This window comes from Euwallacea similis, chromosome 8 (genome assembly GCF_039881205.1).
Source record: "Euwallacea similis isolate ESF13 chromosome 8, ESF131.1, whole genome shotgun sequence".
Taxonomy (NCBI): domain Eukaryota; kingdom Metazoa; phylum Arthropoda; class Insecta; order Coleoptera; family Curculionidae; genus Euwallacea; species Euwallacea similis.
Window position 1 is genome coordinate 5,063,479 of NC_089616.1, and position 24,682 is coordinate 5,088,160.

Genomic DNA, 24,682 nt, shown 5'->3' on the forward strand with positions numbered 1-24,682 from the left:
AACAAATTCATTCGCTTTATCACACAATGAATGTTTTCGGTCATTAGTGTTATTGTTCTTAACGCAGATCATCTCCCGGCTTTTGGGGCCTCATCAGGCTGAGTCACCGCCCAAAGTTTTGAAACGATAAATATTTATATCTGCAAATATTAAATGGTCTGATAAGATAGGAGTGTTATAATTCATTGAAGCATTAATCAGTAAGTGGGTAAACCGAAATTAACGCAAAACCATGTGAAATGGAGGAAAGACAAAGTGTTTAGGCACAACTTAAAGGTTTAATTTGTGCGGTTGTGTTGTGCTATGCGATAGTTTTGCATCGACAAATTGATAAACGCGTCCGGTACTAAAGACCAAAGGAGTCTACCGGGGCGCACGTACGTTCACCAGCAGGGGAAATTTAATATGGAAACGTTTATTAGTTGTCGTTTAGGGCATCTCGTTTTGTTTTTAGTGTTTGTTAGTGCCGAAACTTCGTTTACGAATAAAATCAGCAAATATGAGGCCATCGCTGGTAAGCTTATTGCTCTGAGCAGAGCCGGCCTTAGCAAGTTTGGCGCCCTGGGCGAAATTTTTAATTACCGCCCCTCTACCCTTAAGAAAATCCAACAACCAGGAAAGTATTCCCCCCCCCCCCTTCCCGCCACAACGGCCGGTACTGCTCCTGAGCAAAGATCCAGTCGTTTTCCAACCGATTCAGGTTCTCAATCAACTCCTACCCCTCAAAACTTCAATTTACCATTAAGTCCGAACGGCAAATCATCGATTAATGACCTCAGCCTGATCGATCACATTAGAGTTGGATGCAGAATTAAGTGATGGATTAGCGCTATCATAATCATAGTCATCTTGATTTTTGCTGGTATATCGAGATTAGTACTGACTGCTTGCAGTAATTGCAGATGTAAAGATGAACTTTCTTAGGTATAAATGGAATGAATCAAACTGCTAACTCCGAACCGGCCACTACTAGCGCGGACGCGCTAAATGGAGAGACGACCTTGGCGTTCACCACAAAGCTCAAGATTGTCTCGTTAGACACAGTTCCGATTGAACAGTTTACTGAGGCTTCCAAAATGCATGGTGCTACTACCTCGCCCAGTACTATCACTAGACAATTCGTTCGGGATACGATTATCAATAAGGATGATAGTATCACCACAGTTACTTCGACTCCCGAAGTTCAGTGTACTACAAGTAATTACTCTTTAGTTCGTTACTGCAAAATTTCTGCTTTTATTTACAATTTCCAGATCCAGTAATAACAAATCTAACAAATATAGAAATAAAACCAACGAGCATCAATTTATACGTGGTGTTGGGTAACGAAGATCTGTGTACCAGTTCTAGCATTGAAGTGAATTGTATTTCCTCAGACACCTTTCCCTGGGTGAATAATCACACGAACTATACATTATCAGTGCCAGATAATAAAAGTTTGCTCATGGACGGACTGTCCGAATTTACAACGTATTCATGCAATTTCAATGAAACTGATAATCAGGCATTTTTGTGGAAAGCGAACTTCACAACTCTAGAAATTCGTAGGTCCATACTATAGTGCGTGATGTAGAAAATAGAACACAAAGTAAAAATGGTTTGATTGTTCATGACAGCAGGTCACCTTCAGTTTTCATCAGAGACGATATGACCGCTTCGCGGTACATTCAAGAAGTCTTGCAGCAGGATCTTCTGCCCTATCTCAGAAACCTCTGGACTTGAGTTTTTTAACAAAATAATGCACGCCCACACATGGCTCAGGTTACTATGGATTGCTTCCAAGAAAATGAAATCAAATTGTTACCTTGGCCAGCCCGATCTCCAGACCTATCACCAATCGAACATATCTGGGATATTTGAGTAGCGTTCTGTAATACCGTACAGATAACTTGGAATGAGATCCCTCAGAGGACATCGATCACCTTGTTAAATCGATGCCTAGACATGTTCAGGAGAACAAAACACAGCGCAGAGGACCGACATGTTATTAAGTTTTTCTCGGGATTTAACCATCGAATTTGTTAAAATCAATTTTGTTAGTATGAGAAACATGCGTACCAAAAATCATTTAAATCAAACCATTTTTACGGGGTGTTCTCTTTTCTATGTTACGCAGTATATTAGATTATGAAAAAACGTATAATCTACATGCATATATTCCAGCTCCAACGGCCCCTCAGAACGTATCCATTACCCAAAGTGGAGCCAAGAATTTCAATTTAACTTGGGAACTGCCAGAAAAATATCCGACAACAATTCTAGGGTATAATTTCACCATATACAGACACAATAAAACCAGCGAGAGCCATTTTTTGGGTGAGGGTTGTGAGCCTCTACCCGAGGCTGAATGGAAGGACTTTATCAATCAAACAAAGCTACTATCATTTAGTTTCTCATACGATGAGATTTTGCCAAATTTTAATTATTCTGTGGTGATGAGGGCAAGTTCCACTGCGGGAGACGGAGAGGAATCGAAAGCTACGAATTTTTCCTCTTGGAATGCAGGTACGTTTTGTTACAAATCAGTTGGAATGCAAAATTATATGTATATCCGGCAGCGTCGTTTTGGTGAATCACCGCTCAATTGGCATTTTATGTGTTAGGAAAGTGGGGGAAAATATTTTTGCTTTCTGAGAATTTTTGCCGTTTTACCTATTTTAAATAAAAAAAAAAAACGTGTTTCGCTACCGAGTATATTGTGTAAGACGGCGAATAGAAGTGTGTAAAATACAGCAAAATTGTCGATTTTATTTTGAGAAAGGCTGAGACGAGTAAAGCTGAATCTGCAATACTTTATAAAGAAATTTTTGAGATTTATCAACGTAGGGTTTTTTTAAAAGATTTCAGTTTTCAATTTTTCGCTCATATTTTGACAATTCCTGTACCTATTTTTAATTTTAGAACATTTTCTGAACAGGTACAAAAATGTAAATTTTTTTTTCTCATTTGAGTCACCTTGTATCTTTTACCATTCCATAATCCCCTTAAGATTCATTTTATTTGGAACATCCTGTATATCGGGTGTATTTTTAAAAGTATATCACTCCCCAGATTTCTAGAATTGTAAAGAAAAAATAAAAATGCTTAGACACATCGATTTTAGAATAGAGGGGGGAAAAGGAAGAATAAAAAAGTTCTTACCCCCGATTGACAATATCGCAGAAGTGGCACCCTCTTCGTTTTTTTCAAATAGGCAATATAGGTCAAGTGACACAGCTTTTTAAGGGTCTTTGAATTCTCTAAACAACCGTGCTAAAATTTCAATTTTTTGATTCACCTTTTTTAAAAATTCTTAATTGTCCTAGAGATGTTTGAAATGCATTCCATTATTTTCCACGCAAGAATGCTTCAATTTCTCAAACATCAAACAAACAAAAACTTAGTTTCATTTTTTCAAACATTTATTGTGGAATGTTATGACAAGCTTCTACAATTTTTTTACGTAATATTTTAAGATCCTGTACAGAAGTTGTGTAAATCACGCTTTTAAGGTATCCCCAGAAGAAAAAGTCGAGAAGGTTAAAGTCGGGAGATCTAGTTGGCCACTCGATGATAGCTCTTCTGCCAATCGAGCTATCAGGAAAATTATTGTCAAGAAATTCTCTAATTGGTAAAACATAATGTGGAGATGCATCGTCCTGTTGGAAATGTAATAAATCCCCATCCAACGTTAAGTGCCCATTCTTGTTCGTTGTTTTTTTGATAATTTAATCCTAAAACTGAGGTGTCAGCATTTTTATCTTTAATTTACACTTCTAAAAATCCGGGGAGGGGAGAGGGTGGTAAGTTTTTAACAATACACCCGGGATAAAACTATTTATACATAAGACAAAATTTGCTAGTTGGGCAGTAACGCCACTGTTATATATTATCAGAGCGCTGATAAGCAACGGTTGCGACGTTGCCCCTTCCAGATTTTTGAGGCCGAATATCTGAGAAAACTCCTCACAACAGAAATAAGACTTAAACTTTCAGCATCTGATTCTCCAAGAAATGTTACCACAACCCTTAATGAAAGATGCGAGGCTCTAAACATCCACAGAAACGTAACGATATCTTGGGAAATGCCGTGCAATACAAATGGACCTGTAACACATTTCGTAATTGAGCTCAATGGAACCTATAGCTATAATTCAAAAATCCACGAGACTTCCCAGTTCAATGTCTCAGTTAAATCGAATTTAAGCCATATTTTTCCGGACCTTTTATCAGCCTCAAACTACAACGTAACAATTTATGCTATCAATGATTCTGAGGAAGCTATTGAGGGCATCAGCTCTAATGTAGCATTTGAAACTGGGGATAACTGTAAGCGAACCACTTTACATATTTTCAAAAACGTTTGAAACGGCTTTTACAGACCCAAATGCCCCCCAGATAAATTCTTACATAACTGGCAATGGCAATGTGACCTGGAAGACACCAACTAACAATCCTGGAATTGTCACCGGTTACGAGGTGAAATTGAGCTACATGGGGCTCAACAATTGGAATAAAACTAAATACTGCACGAGTGTTGGTCAAAATTACAGCGAAGCTGTGACTGATATTTTATGGTCTTTGCCGGAAAACCTAATTCCAGGGGCTATTTACAGTTTTTCGGTTGCTGCAGTGACTTCAGTAGGCACTGGAAACTATTCAGTGCTATCCATAACATCCCTCGTGTCTGGTAAGAGTATAATAACGATATTTTCCGCCATAGACTTTATATACAGGGTAAATTTTAAATACTAGACAATTCACATGAATTTTACACGACGGTACTTCATTTCACTTTAGATGCGAAGTACAGGGGTTTAAATAATTAATTTCCTAACAGGCGGATAGGTCGCTATGGAATCATAAGATGGTCCGCGAGATCATCAGACCTAAATCTATGTGATTTTTATCAGTGGAGTTGTTTGAAAAGTTTGGTATTTACGACTGAAATGATCAATTTCGAACACCTTTTGTAACCTCGGAGTGAATAATATTATATTTAAAGGTTTTGCTATTTATTAAAACTTTCATACACTCACACTTCGGTTGTTCTTGACATTTCGAAAAAATGTTACATAAAGATTTTGCTTGGTTTCTTGAGGTCTATGTTGTGTTAAAAGCCAAACTCCTACTTAAGGTTTACCCTGTATATTTCCTCGTTAGCTCCAGAGTTGATAAACGTTTCCTGCATCATTCAAAACAACACAATAAACGAGAAGGAGTACAATGTTACCAGTGAGATAACCATCCAGCCTGGTTGCTTTAATGGGCAATTTCAAGCTTACTCTTATGTTTTCGAGAGCAGCAATTTTAAACAGGAAGAAGAGATAGCAGAGTACACGAACATCACTTACACTTTCCAGCTTCAACCTGCAAATTCATATGAGTTCTCAATCACTGTTAAAAACACCGAATTTTTCGTCACTAAGTCTGTGACTTTCAGTTCTTCAGCCGGAGGTGCGGTTATTTTTACTGTCTTTTAACGCAAATTTATCGCTCTATCTCAACAGTACCAACGTTCAATGATAGCACTTTATCCTCAATTGAGATAAACACCACCACAACAGACGCCACGGTGGTTTTGAAAAAGGAGGATTTTGAAAGCAACCGAGGGGACATTCTCTATATGGCGATCATAATTTCTAGTGAAAACGTTACTGGAGGATTTTACAATCAATGGGACAACTGGAAATGGCCTGCTTTAAGTGTTGATGAGAATGTTACTGTGTATTACCAAGCAACCCCCATGTTCTGGGACCCGTTTGCAAGTAAAATTACCCATTTTTGTATGCACTTACTTCAATAATAACCTGTTTAAGATTCTAATTCTACTGAATGGGTGATTGGTAAAAACGAATCCTGCCAAGAAGACGATGTATATTGCAACAGGCCCTTGTCACCTGGAAAAACCTATTTCCTGTTCATCAGAGTGTTCAACTCTAATTTTTACAGAAATTTAATGCCGGTAACTATAGTTACCGCTCCCTTGAGCAAGCTGGCTCTTATTTTAGGGCTCACAATTGGGATTTTCTTCTTCGTCTCCATTGGATTTTTCGGGTTCGTTATGTGGAGAAAGGGCTATTTTAAGTAGGTATTTAAACAGTTTCGTCTGAATATCTGTATACTGTGCGGCTCTAAATTGACCCCCCTCCCCCCATCGATTAACTTTTTACCAAATAATTATAGCAATGCCATTTATCTAAAAAAATTAATCTATCCAGAAATCAATCGAGGAATCAAAGAAACAGGCTATCGACCTTTTAGTGTTTCTGCCCTTTTAACATCCTATGTGATTTACAATATGGTAAATTACGCGAATGCACTATTTACAATTGCGTTTATACATATTCTGTACTGTATAGTATTTACAATACTTGTGGTTGGAAGTGTTCCAGTAGGATGGATGTTGGGAAAAAAAACGGGATTGTCTCGTTTGCCTTGTTAAGCAGAGAGGGGTCAGGGTGATCCAATTGTGAAGGATGTTGTCCCATTTTGTCCTTTAATTCGCTATTATTTTTGTCATCCTCATCCGATTTGTGCTTTCGTATAGCATTTTATTTGATGAATTGTGTGTTGGTTTATTAGGGTTTCTTATTTTTGATATTAGTGTTAATGCGCTGTGTTCTGTGGTCTGTATGCCTCGATTCGCTCTTTCTGTAGGCTTCGTCCTTAGTATGAACCCATAGTGTAATAGCAGTCTACAGATCGCTTTACATGTTTTTGCGTGTTTTTGTTGCTGTTAACATGCCGATTGCCTTGTTCTTATACCGAGTGTATTTTTAAAAACTTGCTACTCCCCAGATTTGTAGAAATATAAACTAAAGTTAAACATGTTGAGACACGTCGACCTTAGAAAAGAAGGGGAACACGAAGAATGAAAAAAGTTCTCACCTCCGGTCGACAATATCGCAGGGATGGCAATCCCTTCATTTTTTTAAATTGGGAACATTGTTCAAATGACACATCATCTTAAAGGTCTTCCAATTCTCTAAGTAACCGTGCCAAAGTGTTGGTATTTTTAATAAAATGTTTTAATAATTTTTACTTTTTCAAGAGATGTTCGAAATACATTTTCCGTGCAATAATACAAACGGTCTTCAAACTCTCGCCGCATTTCTTCAAACATCTGTTGTGGAATGTTACGACAAGCTTCTACGATTTTGCGACGTAATACTTGAAGATCCTGTACAGAAGCGCAAACCACGCTTTTAAGGTGTCCCCAGAAGAAGAAGTCGAGAGGTGTAAAGTCGGGAAATCTAGCGGGCCACTCGATGGTACCTCTTTTACCAATCAAGCTATCAGAAAAATTATTGTCATGAAATTGTTTAAGTGGTAAAACATAATGTGGAGATACACCGTCCTGTTGGAAATGTAATAAATCCCTATCCAACATTGGGTGTCCATTCCCGTCAAACTCATTCTCCAGAGCATCGGCGATTAAAGCATTGATCAAATACTGAAGCAAACCAAAGTAGTGTTGTCCATTTAAATTGCTATCAATAAATATTGGCCTGATAATTGCATTCCTAAGAACTCCCGCCCAAACATTAAATTTTTGCGGTCATTGAGTATGTCCTTCTAGAAACCGATGGGGGATTTGTATCATTTCAAAAACGACAGTCATATCAGTTAATTTTCCCACTCAAAGAAAAAGAACTCTCACCACTGAAGCAAATATTTTTGACTAAATTAGTAGTTTCATCAATACGTTGACTCATTTCTTCATAAAATTGGATTCCCCTATCAAGATCATCTTCTGTAAGCTGTTGGTGAATTTGAAGCTTGTAAAGGTGAAACTTGTGCATGTTCAATACCTTACGAACTGAGCTGTTATATAACCCAGTTGCTGAAGAAATCTTTCGTAAAGAGCTGGTAAGTTCGGTTGCAAACAGCTTCAATTTGAATGCCATCGTGCAAAATTCGGTTATTTGTTCATTTCACATTGGTCCAGTGTTTGTGAATTTATCAACCAAACTCTTAACGTTCTAGTGACTTAAATTCTGATTGAATCCTGGCTGTTGCTCTGACATAGTGGTGTCGCACTCCATACAAAAAAAAAATTTCAGTCCTACCTTCCAAAGAATAAACCATATTTACACTAACTCAACTGCACTGTTTTGAGTATTTCTCAATATCGCTCTTTTACTAAAATTAATACGGTTCCCAGTAATAAAACATCTACACACTGTGATAAATAATAATAATAAGAAAGCCATGAAAAAATTATCTCCTAAGTTGATGTAGGGCGATTTTTCTTGTTCGTTTCTTTCATTTTTTAATAATTTCACGGAAAGCCCTATTTTTTTACTAAATTTAAATAAAAATAACAACATTTTCAAACGGTTCTTTAGGGAATTGGAAGACTTTTAAAATAAGCGATATTTTACCTAAAGAATTTATTTTGTCGTGGCGTACGAAAAAATGATGTCTGTTTCAATACTAAATTTATAATTTTGCGTGCATTTCTGAATGCCTCCAATCATATCATCACATGTTGCTGAAAAGCGCTTCAAAGGGGAACACAATAGATTAAATGAATACAAGGTGTTCCATTAAAAAAAATGTGTTTGTATCTCAAAAATGGTTAGAGGAATAAGAAAATTTACATCACTACTGAATTCTACGTAAAAAAAAATTATGAGAATCCATTTTCAAAATAACAAAATTCTTTTAAATAGAAAAGTTACAAAAGGGGCCCCAAAATGCAACAATTTCAATTTCACTTTGTATCACAGAAAGAGAGACCTATGGAAAAATCGTTTACATCATGAATTATTTTTCGAAAAATAGCACAGTATTGAGCAAACCATTTTTAAGCATCTTTATTTCTAAACGGGATTTCTGAATAATTCCATCAAAAATGGGACACCCTGTACAATAGTCCCTTGCGCCGAGTTGACAAAAGCTTTATTAATGTCCATAAATAGACCATTTGTTCTTCCACCATTAAGGTGTGTATACTGTTATTTAGAATAGATAATGGGTGAATAGCAGAATGCTTCGACTTGAAACCAAATCGATATTTTGGGGCATGTTTGCCAATTAGTTTCTGTAGTCTGTTTTTAAAGGGTGTTCAAATAGTCTGCTTACTACAGGGAATAGGGTAGTCGGCCTATAATTTTTTGTTTGTGTCTTATCCCTTTCCTTTATTGGAATTGACATTATTATTCCTTTCTTCCACGATTTTCGCACTAAGTTGACTGTAATGCAGTCCCATTAAGTTGCTTCAGAGTAAGATCATGCGTTTGTAGTGTCAGGTTCTTGAGTATTGCACTCTTTATTTTCTCTTTTCCGGAAGTTACGTTTTTAAGGTGTGCTAGTGTTTCATGTTATTTAATTAATTAATATTTGTTATTAATTCATGAGCATAGTCCCTTGAGTTATTAAAGTAGTTGTCATGCTAGTTGTTCACCAGATCCCAATTTGAGTTGCCAAAGTTGGAGTTTGTTGAGGTTACAAAAGTTCTTTGGAAGTTTCTAGCGAAACAGCTTTTTCTTCGTCTGAATACGACTTTGGCCCTTCTTCTTTAACAGTACTCATTGTGCGCGCTTTTTTGTACCACGATAATTTTTTAATTTTCTGCCAGAGTATTTTCCCTTTATCCTTTTAAATCTCTTGGTATGCCTTCAACCATTTCTCTTGTCGGTATTGATATATCATTGTCTTTATGTTTCTGTTGAAGTTATTAAGTGTCCTTTCAAGGGTGTTGTCCCTTGTGTGTGCACAAAGTCTGCGTATCTTTTTTATTTGATTATTTTCAATATAAATGTAGATAGCGAGTGCTAGTAAAAAGTTTCCCTTAGTTGTGGAGAAAATGTCTCTATGGACGATAAAATCTGTTGTTGCAGATTTTCGATCGATATTGGCTGTGTCTGTGATAGTATATAGTTATACAGGGTATTTAGAAAAGTTGGGTGCAAAATTTAAGGAGATGAAAGTAGAGCGAAAAATAGTAAAAAAAGCTCCTATAAACATTAATCTAACGGAGCACCGTAATGGGGATATGGTCCTCTAAAGGGCTCTTATCATTTGGATATTTTTTAAAACAACTTTTTTCTGATTAAAATAATGGAATGAAAATTGTAGGTAATAGTCGTACCATAAGGATCTTTAACTATCATAAGTTTCATCAAAATCGATTACAAATAAAAGTTTCTAACTACCATTAACAGAAATTTTTCGAATTTCTTTTCATTTGTTTGAATTATCAAATAAAGAATTTTTTTAATGAATTGTATTTTTTTGAAGAAAAAAATTCTAGATTTTTCTTTCGAATTTTGAATAGTTTAGTCAGAAATAATTATTTTTAAAATAATATATTGCTCAGAACAGCAACATTTTCACATAGTAAGTGTCTTTTACAGTGACGCTTTCAATATAATGATTGTCACTTTCCTATCATTCAAATTCTTACGTTTTTTTGGTTTTTTAGTTGTGATCTTTGTGCTTAACTTTGCTTTACATTCGATTTTTTTACAACTGTGGGCCATCATGCTTTTAGTAACCGTGAATATAGTTATGAAATATTTATTAAAAATATGAAAGTGACAATCACTATAGTAAAATGCCACTACAAAAGATGGCTATTATGTGACAATGTTAAAAAATGTTACTGTTCTGAGTCATACGTTATTAAAAAAAATATTATTTGTGAGTAAACTATGTATAATTCGAAAAAAAGCAGGGAATTTTTTTCTTTAAAAAAGTCTAATTCATTAAAAAATAATATTATTTATTTGATAATTTAAAAGAATTTAAAAAAATCGAAAAATTTCTGTTAATGGTAGTTAGGAACCTTTATTTATAATTGATTTTGATGAAACTTATAATAGTTAAAGATCCTTATGGTACGATTATTATCTACAATATTCATTCCATTATTTCAATCAGAAAAAAAGTTATTTTAAAAAATATCTAAATCATAGTACCCCTTTGGAGAGCTATATCTCAGTAACGATGCTCCGTCGCACCAATGTTTATAGAAACTTTTATGTCTCCACCTTCACCTTGTTAAGTTCTGTATCAACTTTTTTAAGTACCCTGTATATGTGGTCTCTGTCTGTGACGGTTTTCTTCCAATTCTTTTTGTTAGAGATAGGATTTATAGGGGCCATTGCTTGAGTCAATTGCAAGTCAATGTTAAATGTTATTGCGAGATGGTCTGACCCAAGTTTGTTGGTCAAACTCATGTTATTTATGATATTTTTAAGATTCCTTGTATGTAGTAAAACGTCTGGTGTTGAATCTTAGTTCTCTGGCATCAGGAATGTCTGTAGTCTGTGTTGTCTTATAAAGTCGGATATTTAAAAAAATTCATTTAATTGTATTGTTTTGTTCCCATTAAGCTTGAGGACTATTAAAGTTGAAGTCTCCGATAAAAATAGTACATTTGTAGAGACATGCTTTAGTTTGAATATTAGGTTCAATGTTGGAGTGTGAGTGTATACAGGGTGTAACAGATCATCATGCAGATATTTCATGGTAGTACTCGGTAAAATAAAAAAAAATACTAATATGCCCATGGTCAAAAATGCACAATTTTTTGATATACAGGGTGACAATGCTAAATTTTTAAAAATTGTTTTGCTCTTTTCTTTCGCATGGCTAAAGATAACTTAATGAAATTTCGTATCCTCATATTTTTGTAAGAGCCTCTACAAGAAAGTGTCAAAATCGTTGGTTTCCATATACAGGGTCTTATGTTTTCTTGGGTCACGTGCAATTTTTTGCTTCTTAACTTTTTTTTTAAACACCCCGCATAAATTCTAATTTCACATTTAGATTCCTTCTTCATTTCTTTGACTTTTTGATATCTTGAATTATTCTCTTGTCTTTTGTCACTTACGAAAAGTTTGCATAAATAGCTACCAATGCATGTAAAGGAAGGAGTAAAAAAAGCAAGAGAAAATCTGAAGCATTTCTTAACAATGAATTATATGTATAAAATTAGTGAAGTAACAGAAAAATTAAGCCAATCTAAATAAAAACAAAACTATAGGAACTGCTGAAAATGTCCTTTTGCTAAGATGCAAGATTCAACTTTGTGCCTCATAGAGTGGCGAACTCTTAAAAATATCAGGAGAGAAGGTTTCATTATTTTATTTATTAAAAATGTATTTTGCACCATTAGTTAAAATTTATTACAAGTGTGACACATGATTTAATTTAGAAAATCAAAGGTTTCCAAAAGTGCAATAAAAAATTTAGGTCCGTATTTAAAAAAATTAACTTAATGGTGGTTCCCAAATTTCGAAACGTCGTATGTAAAATCTAATGACGTCATCTCATAAAGGACCAAAAATGCTCATGAGGAAGTGAAATTCATTTCGAAAAATCTCCTCAAATAACGTAAAAAAATTGTGGAAATTTCGGTTTTTTCGTTTATCTTTGGAAGTATCGTAATTTTCCAAATTTTAAAATGGCTTTAAACAAAATTTGAAAATGCGCAGTTTTGCCTTAATTTAAGCGACCTCGTATCTCTCATGATTTTCGAGATTCCAGTAGCGAGCAGCGCATTTAAATTACCCTGTATACCAGAAAGATGTGAATTTTGTCATCCATAAAAGGAATGGTAAAGTGTAGACATTCATTTGGAAGGGTTATTAATTGAAAGGGGATTTGCTTTACCTAATTTCATTGCCGGTTTAAGCATCATCATTGCACCCCCTCTTACGTTGTTTGTGATATTGCCATGTTTGCATACATAGAGTACGTTAGTGTTAAACCACCATACGTAGGGAATTTGATTTTAAACAAGAAAGTTTTAATAAAAATGTATCTGTAAATGCTTGCTAAGAACACTAGAGCCTTTCAAAAATGACCGCCGGACTAATTTTTTCTTTCTGTTTCTAAAACAATTTAAGATAAATGTATGAATGTGTGCAAAAATTAAACTGAATCAAGTGGTTGTTTCAAAGTTAAAATTAAAAAATATATATTAATCAGAGGCGTTCGTTCAGGAGTTATGTGGAGTTTAATAATACTTTTATTTTAATTTTCAAAATATTCTGTTCATTTTTTTATGTTTCATCAAAAAAGAATTCTTTCAGTCAAAGATAATTGGGCACAATTTCGATTACAAGCTGGTTTGAGGAAACACACAGTTTTGAGAACAACAAATTTATTAGCAAAAAATTAGAAAAAAAAGAGAAGAAAGTGCGTCGTCAAATAGCTAATTTTCAAAAATTCATAAAAATTACTCAAAACGGTCGCCATCATTTTCAATGCAAAGTTTGCACCTATGGACGACAGATGGTGCATTCGCACGGCACTCTGCCTTGTGTGATTTCTTGGGCTACTTGAACAATCCTTTCCCGGAGAGTAGCTTCATTGTTAATGGACTCAGCATAAACCTTGCTCTTTATTATACCCCATACAAAAAAATCCAAGGGGGTTAAATGTGGAGAGCGCGCAGGCCAAGGACGGGAGAAGTCTTGACTGCAAGCGATTAATCTTTTCGGAAAATTATGGTGCAGCTATTGTTAGACTAGTAGAGTATAATGAGCAAGACATCCATATAACTGAAACCATTTGTTTGCTCTATTAAATAAAGGCACGTCATCTAAGACTGCTTCAAAATCATTTTGTAAAAAAAAGAAAAGCCGGACCATTTAGCCGTGGGGGCAGAAAATATGGATCAATGAGTGAATCATCGCATAATCCTATCCAAACGTTGCATGAAAATTGATTTTGAAAATGGGTGTCTTTTATAGCATGAGAATTTTCGTGCCGCTACATATGAGCATTATGTTGATTAACGACACCAGCACGGATAAAAGTTGCCTTTTCAGTCGAAATCATCCTCCGAGAGTAAAAAGCATTATTTCTTATTTGTCCCAAGAACCACTCTGAAAATTCTTTTCTTTGTGGCAAGTTTTCAGATAGCAAGTTATGATCTTTCTACAAATGATATGCGTGACGACCATTTGCTTTTATAGTTCTATTCAGTGTTCTGCGAATATCTTAATTGCAAAGAATATCTCCGCGTGCTACTAGAAGGCATTTCATCGAAATGGTCTAAGATATTTTGAGTTCTTCTATCATTTTGAAGGGATGCGAAAATCCCATCTTTTCGTGATTGCGATACAGTTGATCTTGATTCACTAAGACGTTGAAAAGCGTTGAAAAATAATGATGTCAGGCAATTTTCTTTGAGGAAATTTACGGGCATATTCAGCTACTGCAACACGTGCATTATCGTCACAGCACACGTAAACAAACACAATATTCGCGTATTCACCTGTATTGTAAATATTTGGCATCATTTTGCAGTCTAAAATGCACTAAAATTTTAGTTAATAAATTGACATGTGAAAAGATGTCAAACTTCGACACAAACAAACCCTCAATTGTTGTCCAAGCCTCCTATTTTTGCACAAAACAGCTTGTAATCGAGATTAAACTGAGTTTTTATGAATTTTTGAAAATTAGCTATTTGACGACGCACTTTCTTCTCTTTTTTTTCTAATTTTTTGCTAATAAATTTGTTGTTCTCAAAACTGTGTGTTTCCTCAAACCAGCTTGTAATCGAAATTGTGCCCAATTATCTTTGACTGAAAGAATTCTTTTTTGATGAAACATAAAAAAATGAACAGAATATTTTGAAAATTAAAATAAAAGTATTATTAAACTCCACATAACCCCTGAACGAACGCCTCTGATTAATATATATTTTTTAATTTTAACTTTGAAACAACCACTTGATTCAGTTTAATTTTTGCACACAAATTCATACATTTATCTTAAATGGTTTTAGAAACACAAAGCAAAAAGAAATTTCCGATGGTCATCTTTGAAGAGCTATTAGAACTTTCTTACTTAAAATCAAATTCCCTATGCATAATTTACGGACGGCGATTTAACTCTGACTCACCCTGTAAAGTGTCATGTTCTGCATTTAGATATTTGTCCCAATTTAGGTTTAGTTTTGACGAATATGCAGTCGTTAGTGTCGCAGCGTTGAATGTAGTTGTATATTAGTTGTTTTTTTATTGTGTTTGTTAATATTAACGTAAAGTAATTTTAGAGTGAATGTTCTACCCTTGTTATAGTTTGCTTTAGTTGATCTTGGGGTTCTGTCTGGGAGTTTTTCTTAGGAGCGAGCATGTCTATCATTAGTATGCCGTGCAGCTCTAAGTTGTCCACCGCCGTTATCTTTTTAGCAAATTATCATTTTTACAAAATTCAAAAGTGGCATTAAATAGAAGGAAAAATATTATTTTTTGATATTTTTTCATTTTTTTAAATGTTGATTATGTCACCGGTAGCGCAAAATTACCGATTTTTAAAAATTAAAAGATCGGTCAAGTGACGCTTCAAATTAAAAAATCTTTCAAAACTACTTTCAATAGTGTATTGCGATTCAAAATCGATCAATTAGTTTTTGAAAAAAAAGCTATAAATTTGGTAAAAAATGCAATTCAAACTAAGTTAAATAGTACGTAAACAATGAAAAATGTTTGTTTATAGGAAAGTAGTTAGTTTTCGATTTTGTAGTCATAACCAGTCTTTATTTATTTTCATTTATTTTTTTTTAACCAAAGATTGTCTGTAAACACAAAATGGAAAACAAACCAATTTTTTATAAACAAACATTTTTCATTGTTTACATACTATTTAACTTAGTTTGAATTTCTGTGTTTCTGTGAACATTTTTTACCAAATTTATAGTTGTTTTTCTCAAAAACTAATTGATCGATTTGGAATCGCAATACACTATTGAAAGTAGTTTTGAAAGATTTTTTAATTTGAAGCGTCACTTGACCGATCTTTTAATTTTTAAAAATCGGTAATTTTGCGCTACCGGTGACGTAAGTAGTATTTAAAAAATACACAAGCGTTAAAAAATAATATTTTTTGTCCTATTTAATGCTGCTTTTAAATTTAAGAAAATTAATTTATTAAAAATTTAGGGGAGAGGGGTCAATTTAGAGCCGCAAAGTATATGTTTACAGTCTGTCAGAGATAAGGATGAACAGCATGGGGAACTCGGAAAGGGCAATAGACTCCAAATTGCTTAAATTAGAATAAAGTTGCACAATTTAAAACAAATTAATAATCTGTTTTTATACCGGCTAAATTCCGAATGGTTACGAAGATACCCGAAAAAAAAAACAATTTTGCTGTTATCGTCTTTTGCAAATAACTCTTATACGATTACAGTTAAAGAAATTAAAGTTTTACATCAAGACACTTCTTATACTTTTCTTAAGACACTTAAGAGAACTTCTGAGCAGCATTGCCAGATTTTTTGTCAAGTTCTCACTTTCTGAGATAAATTGTTAAACTTTTGATTTTCATATAGGCGCATTATCGCATATTTACATTTTTAAAATTGTCATAAAATTTTCTTTTCAGCCATGTATTATATTTGGTATTTCTTAGAAAGTGTACAAGTTATAGCTATTAAAATATTTTTGATAAGTCGACTATGATTTTGATTCATAGCAATGTTATACAATAAATAAACAAATGCTATGAAAACGGTGAAAAGGGCATATTTATGTTTGGGCAATAATCATGGTTTATTTAAACATTTGTTATAATTTTAAACTTCTATTCGATCGAATTTTAGCCGTATTGTTGTTATTAAAAACATAATTTAATTGAATTAATGTTTAGTTTACGCTGATTTCAGGAATACGGAATAAAGTAAATATAATTATGCATACGTCAAAGAAGTTTAAGGTTTTACAACTTTAAAATATTTTTGGAAATATTGTTGTGTGCCGTTGCTACAAATCAAAATCATAGTCAACTTATCAAAATGTTTTAATGGCTATAACTCACGGAGTTTCTGAAAAGAATACCACGTGTAATACATGGCTGAAAAGGGAATTTTATGGCAATTTTAAAAATGTAAATATGCGATATTGTGTTTATATGAAAATCAAAAGTTTAACAATTTATCTCCGAAAATAAGAATTTAACAAGAAAACCGACAATCTAACAGCAAACCGACGACAATGCTACGAAGTTCTCAAAAAAGTGTTTTAATAACGTAAAACTTTCATTTCTCTAACTGTAAACGTACAAGACTTATTAGCAAAAAACGAGAATCGTCAAGTTCGTTTTTTTCGGATATCTTCGTAACCATTCGGAATTTAGCCAGTATAGAAACAGATTATTAATTTGCTTTAAATGGCGCAACCTTCTTAATTTAAGCAATTTTGTATTTATTGCCCTTTCCGAGGTCTCTATGCTGTCCATCCTTATCTGAGACAGACTGTATATGGGTACCAAAGAAAATTACCGCCGTCAATGCTGTGTCAATGCTTAAGTCTTCGACAAATCGTTTGTGTGTGTTTTTAAGAGGTCCTCCCCTATTGGTATTGTTTGATTCATTGATTTGTTGCTTATATTTATGTATTATGTAGTCGTGTGTCGATAAGTCAAGTGAATTCTGCTTCCTTCTTTTATCGTTTTTGACCCGTCGACCGTCCTCTTGTTAAGGCATTTAATTTTTACATTTCAAATACCATCTATTGAGGTAGGCGGTCTCTTCGGGCATCTTTTGCTCCAAGCTGCTTGGTTTGCATTGTAGACGGCACACTTCATTGAAAGGGGAGACTTACACGAGTTCGTAGAATGTGGACCTTTTTTTCCGGGGGGGGAATAAAAATCTTGTCGGTAAGACGATACTGAAGTCGGTACTACCAGCCTGTGTGGGGTTTTACCCACTAAAAAAACCCGGGTTTGCAGAAGATTTCGAGCCTCTGCTCGAAGTCCTCGATCGCACTTTTTGTTTTTGGTATCAGATAACAAAGTCAAGCGGGATCGTCGCTTTTTACTCTGCCATTTCTCTAAGCCCTTTTACGCTTCTTAGAGGAGGTGAGTCGAAGACTCCCTCCGGATCTTTGGTTTGATTTGCGCCGCCGACATGGCGTTCTTCTGCCCTTCTGGACGATTCTTTTTTCGTCGGTTTCCTTCCTTGTCGGTTACGCAATAATGAGTTAAAAGTAGCAGAAAAATCTGGCCCTCGTCCCTCCTATCATTGCGAGAAATAGTTTTTGACTTTTGCCTCGTAATCATTCATTTCAAACTTCTTGGATTTTTTTTTTCGAGGAAAATCATCCAAAGACACCCGGTTAGATGTTGCGGAGACCGGGTAGTATAGGATTCTCTACTAGAGTATCTACCCACTAAAAACCTCGTTTGTTTAGAGAACCCTCGCCGACCCGGGACTATCCTTGAGGGATATAGCTTCGGAATCGATAAGGGCTTCGGTGTTATTTGATCTGGTTCTTAAGCACGTAAATTCTTCACAGTTTGTCGTGTGGCTTCTTTTTGCGAGTTTTCCTGAACTTACTTAAAAACGGTTTTATTTCAATCCTGCCTGATGTAGGACCCTGAGAAAGTATTAGGGATAACGAGAGGAAATTACGATGCCTGTTTATGTGTTGTTTTAATTTAAAATTGGATCATTGTTTACTGTTCTGTGTGTGATTCTGTGTTAAAACGGTCATTTGTGTCTTGTTTTGAGGTGGTATGTTTAGCAAGAAAAAGTGGCTATTTTTGTGCTGTACCGAGTGACAAGATTAAACGGTGGCAGGAATGTAATATGTTATTTCCCTTCTAATGTCCCTAACTTTTTCCATTTAAAGAAACTAATTTTAATGAAATGCTCAATTAAAAAACTTGCAAATGTTTCACTTTTTTCCGCGTTCCGCAGGATTAAGCGATCTGCACCTTCTTTTTCACCATGTCGAGTATGGCATTGCTGCAGCGGCTCCAGATCTCCTTGCTGGAGAGCATTTTCTTTATTATTTATTATTATGAGATATCTAAACCTCTTGGCTTGTTTGATCATGTGTGAGTTGAATGTGAACCCCGACATCGATTACATTTTATAGGTTCCTCGCAGCACCGGTCCGATGGTTAAATAGGCTGCAGCGGCCCCATGGAGCCGGGACAGGCACAGGTGGTTTGCTCTCGACAAGTCTAAATGATCGTCACAGAAGGTGCACAATACGTTCATTAATTAATTTCTCATATGTCGATAGAGCCGTTATAATCAGTCTTACCGTGAGTGCTGGTGCACTTCTTTGTCTTGAAATTATTCTCTCACAGAATCTGATTTTTAGTTTTTCTAGATGTTTCAGAAACGTATCTAAGATCTTCAAGTCGACACCCCTAGCTACTGCTGAGTAGGAAGGTGATATTCTATGGCTTGTATTGGTTTGTTATGCTATCGTGGTATTGCCATTAAGATGTAGTTCGACGGATGTTACCATTCCTTGTTGAGAGTTCGGAAGATTTGAGAGGTTTTGGTCTCATGGTTGGTTCTTACTAGGAAATTATTTTCTTATTTAATAATAGTAGCCCTGTTATCTTCGTTAAATTTCTCCCATTTAAGAGCAAATTGAATTCTAGAGGTGGTGGTTGAGGCGAACCCAATGAACGTGTGCGAATATGTTAGTTGAATGGATGACATACCTGCTGTTGTTGTTGCTGTTAATGAGATTGATGCTAAAGTATCTTGGTTGTGTGTTCATTGAGATTTCCGATTTATTCCATGCTGGTCTTTTGCTTTGTTATGTTGGTGTTGGTATGGTAGGGCCACATTTGAGCTTCTTATCTCTTTTTTTTTAATTTTCGGTCTTATACATTCTTCCCCCTGGGAGATTCTATCCGATTCAGACCCTTGCGAATTCCCGGGGTACATCCTTCTTTTCCGAAGGACCCCGTATATTAAGGTCCTTTTTGACTGTCACTGTATGAATTCATAAAATTCTTGTCGATCATAAAGATCAGGTGGCAAAAAGAAAGAAAAAAAAACAAAAACTAAATGTTCGCGCTAAGCACGTTTTATCTGCACCTTCGGCAGACTCCTTTTAACAAATTATTATTAAAAAGAAACTCAAAAGCAGCATTAAATAGAACAAAAAATATTATCTTTTGTTTTTTTTGCTAAATGTTGCTTACGTCAACGGTAGGCCAAAATGGCCGATTTTCAAAAATTTAAACATGGGTCAAGTGATAACTCAAGTTAAAGGTAATTCAAAACTACATTTAAAGGCGTAATACGATTTAAAATCAATCAATTAGTTTTCAAAAAAAGAGCTATAAATAGGAAAAAATATATATTGTATAAAGGCAATACAAATCAGTCTTCGGTTATCTTTATAAAATATCAAAAGTTTTGTAGCCATCTGTATCGTCATGGGGCCATCTCCACTTCATCCCATCTTATCCCCTTGTATGGCCCCGTGTAAAGATCCCTGGCGCGAGGGAGAAGTGGAGTCCATTAGGACCACAAGATAAAATCGCCCTTACCCATTGAAACTTCATTACTCTTCATAATTGTCTGTGAGCATTTGCAAGTCTGATCTTCATAAATTAGTTCTTTAGTGCAATAAGAATAGTTTTTTTAAAACCTATTGTGGAAAGTAAAAAAAATCAAGTCAAGTAGTGTTCAAAAACGGTAATAATTCATTAATTATGCGTGCATTAAAAGAAAAAGATCTTCTAATTTGACACCCTTGAACTTTTTTTATGGGGCCACATTAAATCAAAGGTTTTTGTTACACCACCAGAGAACTTAACAGAATTGCGATGTCGAATTATAGAAATTTGCAGATCTATTAATAAACGTTCATTAATGCAAAACAGAAATTTGTTGATAGATTACATTTTTGTCAGAATAATGCCCATGTAGAATATTTATTTTCATTAATTTCCTATCAACAAACAAGTTTTTTTAAAATTATTTATGTACTATGAAACTGAATTTATATTGCATTTCTTAAATTTATTTTTTCTTATTTATAGCTCTTTTTTTTAAACTAATCGATTGATTTTAAATGGCATTGCAGCATTAAATATAATTTAAAAATACCTTTAATTTAAGATATCACTTGGCCCATGTTTCAATTTTTTAAAATCGGCCATTTTACTTTACCAGTGACGTAAGCAACATTTAGAAAAATAAACAAACGTCAAAGATAATAATTTTTGATCATTTTAATTTTCAAAAATTGCAATTTGCTAAAAAGTAAACGGGTGTGGCGAAAAGGGGGGTTAAGTTTAGAGCCGCACGGTATAATGTACCACCTGATACATTCTTAGTCATCGATCCACGAATAAGCATAATGGGAATGAATTTCTGTTACAATGTCTCTAATTTCGCCTTCAAAGTCCTTGTGTCCAGTGTGGCTCAAAGTGACCACTGAACTTACGCTCAGCTGAATTGAATATCTATATTACTTACAGAGCGTAAATTTTGAGACCTATGGGCCTGGCATAAAGCATTCTTGCGTGTCCATATAGCATTGGCTTAATTTCCTTTTGGGATTGCTGACCAACTAAACTCCTTCCCACTCTTCACTCAATAATTCCTGCTGGGGCCACGTGAGCATTACTTCAGAAGCAGTGTCAGCCTTTTGGGTGGATGAGGTTGGGCGACGGTTTTTTTTGGAGGTAACGTGGCGGTGAGTCAAAATTTCGTCCACAACGCTAGATTTGTCAAGGCCGGCCCTGCAAGGCGCCCACTGTGAGCTTCCCCTTCTTAAAACCGTACTGAAGCTCTGAGATCAGGCTTCTTTTCTCCAATTTGTTCAGTAGCCTCTGTCCCACCAAGAGTTCAAAAAGCTTTTTTGCTGAATCTATAAAGGCATATGGATTTTTTTATCATAAGAAAAATCTTCTAAAGACACCCGGCCTGATATTTTTTTGTGGCTGCGTAGTGTGGGATTCACCGAAGCGCCTACCCACGAAAAATCTTGGAATTGAAAGAACCCTTGTCCGACTCGGAACTAGCCCTGAGGAATATATCCTCAGTGTTGGAGAAGACTTTTTTTGCTGGTCTTCTGCTAGATTATTTCATTTTGACCTACCTTTTTATGGTTTTTTCTGACGTGTTTTTTTTGCCTGAGGGCTGCTTCTTTTTGTGGTGATGCTGTAGATCGTGCTTCACCTCCGGTCACCCATTCATTTGCTGACCACGCTTGATGTCGCTTTACCTCAGTGATCGGAGGGACACCGTTAGACCAACGTAGTACCCAGTAAACTACGGCATATGGCTCTGTACGTAGTCGCTGCGCACTTCGTTTTCTTTGGCTTTTCGATTAAGACCAAACGGACCATTTTCCCCACTATGGGGAAGTTTCCCGTTGTCCGTCACCTTTAAACCTGTATTGACTTCTAAACACACTATCCTGGAGGAGACACTATGAATGCAAGGAGAAGGTCTCCCACTGTATTTAAATTAAGGGCATTTTTTGAGCCACACTGTATGTACAACATTGTGTATCATCAGACTTAAACATTATTCGAGCTTTGAAAAAACAAGTTTAGCATTAATTTACTTTGTATTTTAGCGGTTTCATAAAAGGCCATATTCATAATCAGCATTATCGAGGTGAACACGAAAAACCGAAAGGTGATAGTGACCGCGATCCATTTATGTAAGCTTTTGTCTATTAATTAAACTTAAACTAACTTAATTTAAGAACGCCTTTAACAGTTATTTATGCATGAGAGCTGGCATAATACTTCCTTATGGGTTTTGGTATTCACTCAAGGCACATAAAAAAAATCAACAACTGCACACAACACTTCTAGACACTTATCAATATCTTGCACCATAAAAATCACTCTAACTCGCTTTTGCTTGCATATCGCTTTCATCAACATTACTTTCAACCCTCCACTTCCATTTCCCTCAATTTTAGCAAACTCGTCAAGCGCCAGAACCACCTGTTCAGTGAGAAACCTTTAACGGAAATCTCTAAAGATAACTTTATTGAATATTGCGATTATTTGGAAAAAAACCCCGATTTTCTGGAAAAACAGTGGGAGGAACTAGACGATAAAAGTAAGAAAGTGTATCTAGATCTCAAGAGTGATTATGCACTTTCCCCCGAAAACAAGAGGAAGAATAGGTTTACGAATATATTGCCTTGTAAGTCTGTATTATGGGAATTTTTAAAAAATGACGCTGTACTTTCAGTTGACCATACTAGAGTAAAACTGACCAATGATGAGGACGATGAAATTAGTTCGGACTACATTAATGCATCATACATTAAGGTGACGAGCAGTTTCACTCATTTTCATGAGTGTAAGGTCAACAATGATCCTTTCAGGGTTTTTCTGGGAACAGCGAATACATAGCAACCCAAGGCCCACTGCCGGACACTGCGTGCGAGTTCTGGAAAATGGTTTTCCAAGAGAACGTGACCATAATCGTAATGGTGGCTCGATTCATCGAAAGTGGGAAGGAAAAGTGCTTCAAATACTTCCCAAACAACCATGAATCCATGATATTCGGAGACGACTTTGAAGTGAGATGTACTGTGGAGATTGATTTTGAAATTTACTGTGTGCGCACTTTACAAGTGCGGAAGGTAGGCAAAAAGTCCGTAAAATCCGGAGGAAAGTAATTAAGGAGAGTTTTATAGGACTTGAGACAACTTACAGTAACTCATATGCAGTTCCTGGAATGGCCAGATTTCGGGATACCCCAGAACAACGACAGTTTGCTGTTATTTTGCCACAAAATGAGAATGCGCTGGTCTCACGAAGGTGGAATGGCAGTGGTGCACTGCAGTGCCGGAGTCGGAAGGACTGGAACAATCATCGCCCTGGATATTTTAACACAAGCCTTGAAGGAAGGGGGGAATGTAGATGTATTTAATACAGTATTAGAGCTGAGGAAGCAGCGCAAAAACATGGTGCAGACTACGGTAAGACATAGAAAACTGAGGCGTAAAGCCACTGCATATTGCGTTTCTTTGCAGAAGCAGTATATGTATATTTATCAGCTCCTGAGAAGCATTTTAGAGAATCCTATTGGGGATGGTAGGTTGCCATAATACATATGTAGAAAAAATTAGATATACAGGGTGTTTCGCAATAGTGTGTAAAAAAAAATCAGGGGGTGGATCTGTGGGCGATTTTACAAAAAAAAGTTCATATAAATATGGATTTGTTTTCGCGTCTTGTCGGAAATACAGAGTAACAAAAAAAAATTTTATTAGTTTTCTTTTAATAAGTTCCGTTCCGACATTAAATATTTTGATTAAAATTGAGGAGCGTAAAATAGGTGTAGAGACATATTATTTAAAAAAAACAATGTTTTTAATTTCAGCAGGGGTATCCCCAGCGATGTGATCCTGAACATTTTAAACGAAAAATATAATTCGCAATTGTTTTTTTTTATATAAAAATTATTTTCTGAATGCTCCATGTTTCTGTAAAAAAAGGTCTAGAATATATTTTATAACATTAATCATTACAAGAGAAAAAATCAAATACAATTATGTATTTGCATTTTCTTTCATTTTTTTATCACCCTCTATTGCAGGCAGAAAGCGAAAACGGACTCACGTTTATCGGAACTTTTTTCTTAAAATCACCCACAGATTTACCCTCTTAATTTTTTACTTACTATTGTTAAACACCCTATATATTTACCTACTTCTATTGAATTGCAGATGAAGACTCAGAACATGTATATCAAAATGTGAAATTGCCCCCAGCTTCTTTAGGGAAAAATACAATAGTTGAGAGCGCTTTATAAAACACACCTGTCCAGTGCTCTATTCAAGAGACATTCAATGAAACAGTTGATATTTTAGAGACAATTCGCCTTAGACTTAATGACCGATGTTATGACTGATATTTTTAAAATGACATTATTGAACGTTTTCAAAACCTTTAATTTCCCATATACATTTAAGTACCCACATCCAGAGGCTCTAAA

At 35.2% G+C, this 24,682-nt stretch overlaps 2 protein-coding genes across 3 annotated transcripts in view; both read left to right on the forward strand.

The window, feature by feature from the left end:
• The window catches only part of LOC136410314 (neutral alpha-glucosidase C-like), a 98,323-nt gene extending 95,611 nt beyond the window's left edge, over positions 1–2,712 (forward strand). Inside the window, exon 15 of the mRNA XM_066392411.1 lies at positions 2,702–2,712. The gene's annotated coding sequence lies outside the window, so the exon portion shown is untranslated. The remainder of the gene's footprint in view (positions 1–2,701) is intronic.
• On the forward strand, positions 12–24,682 carry LOC136410309 (receptor-type tyrosine-protein phosphatase H-like). 2 transcript variants are annotated; one of them, XM_066392402.1, is made up of 16 exons: positions 12–514; positions 925–1,197; positions 1,254–1,544; positions 2,164–2,505; positions 3,976–4,308; positions 4,361–4,669; positions 5,143–5,436; positions 5,490–5,747; positions 5,799–6,066; positions 22,296–22,382; positions 22,650–22,879; positions 22,928–23,007; positions 23,064–23,324; positions 23,379–23,663; positions 23,718–23,778; positions 24,414–24,682. In XM_066392402.1, exons 1-16 carry the CDS (start codon positions 406–408, stop codon positions 24,497–24,499), a joined length of 3,567 nt encoding a protein of 1,188 aa, XP_066248499.1. In that variant the 5' UTR covers positions 12–405; the 3' UTR covers positions 24,500–24,682. The 2 variants fall into 2 exon arrangements, with proteins under 2 accessions (XP_066248499.1, XP_066248500.1); XM_066392403.1 differs by lacking the exon at positions 22,296–22,382 and having other exon boundaries at positions 24,414–24,680.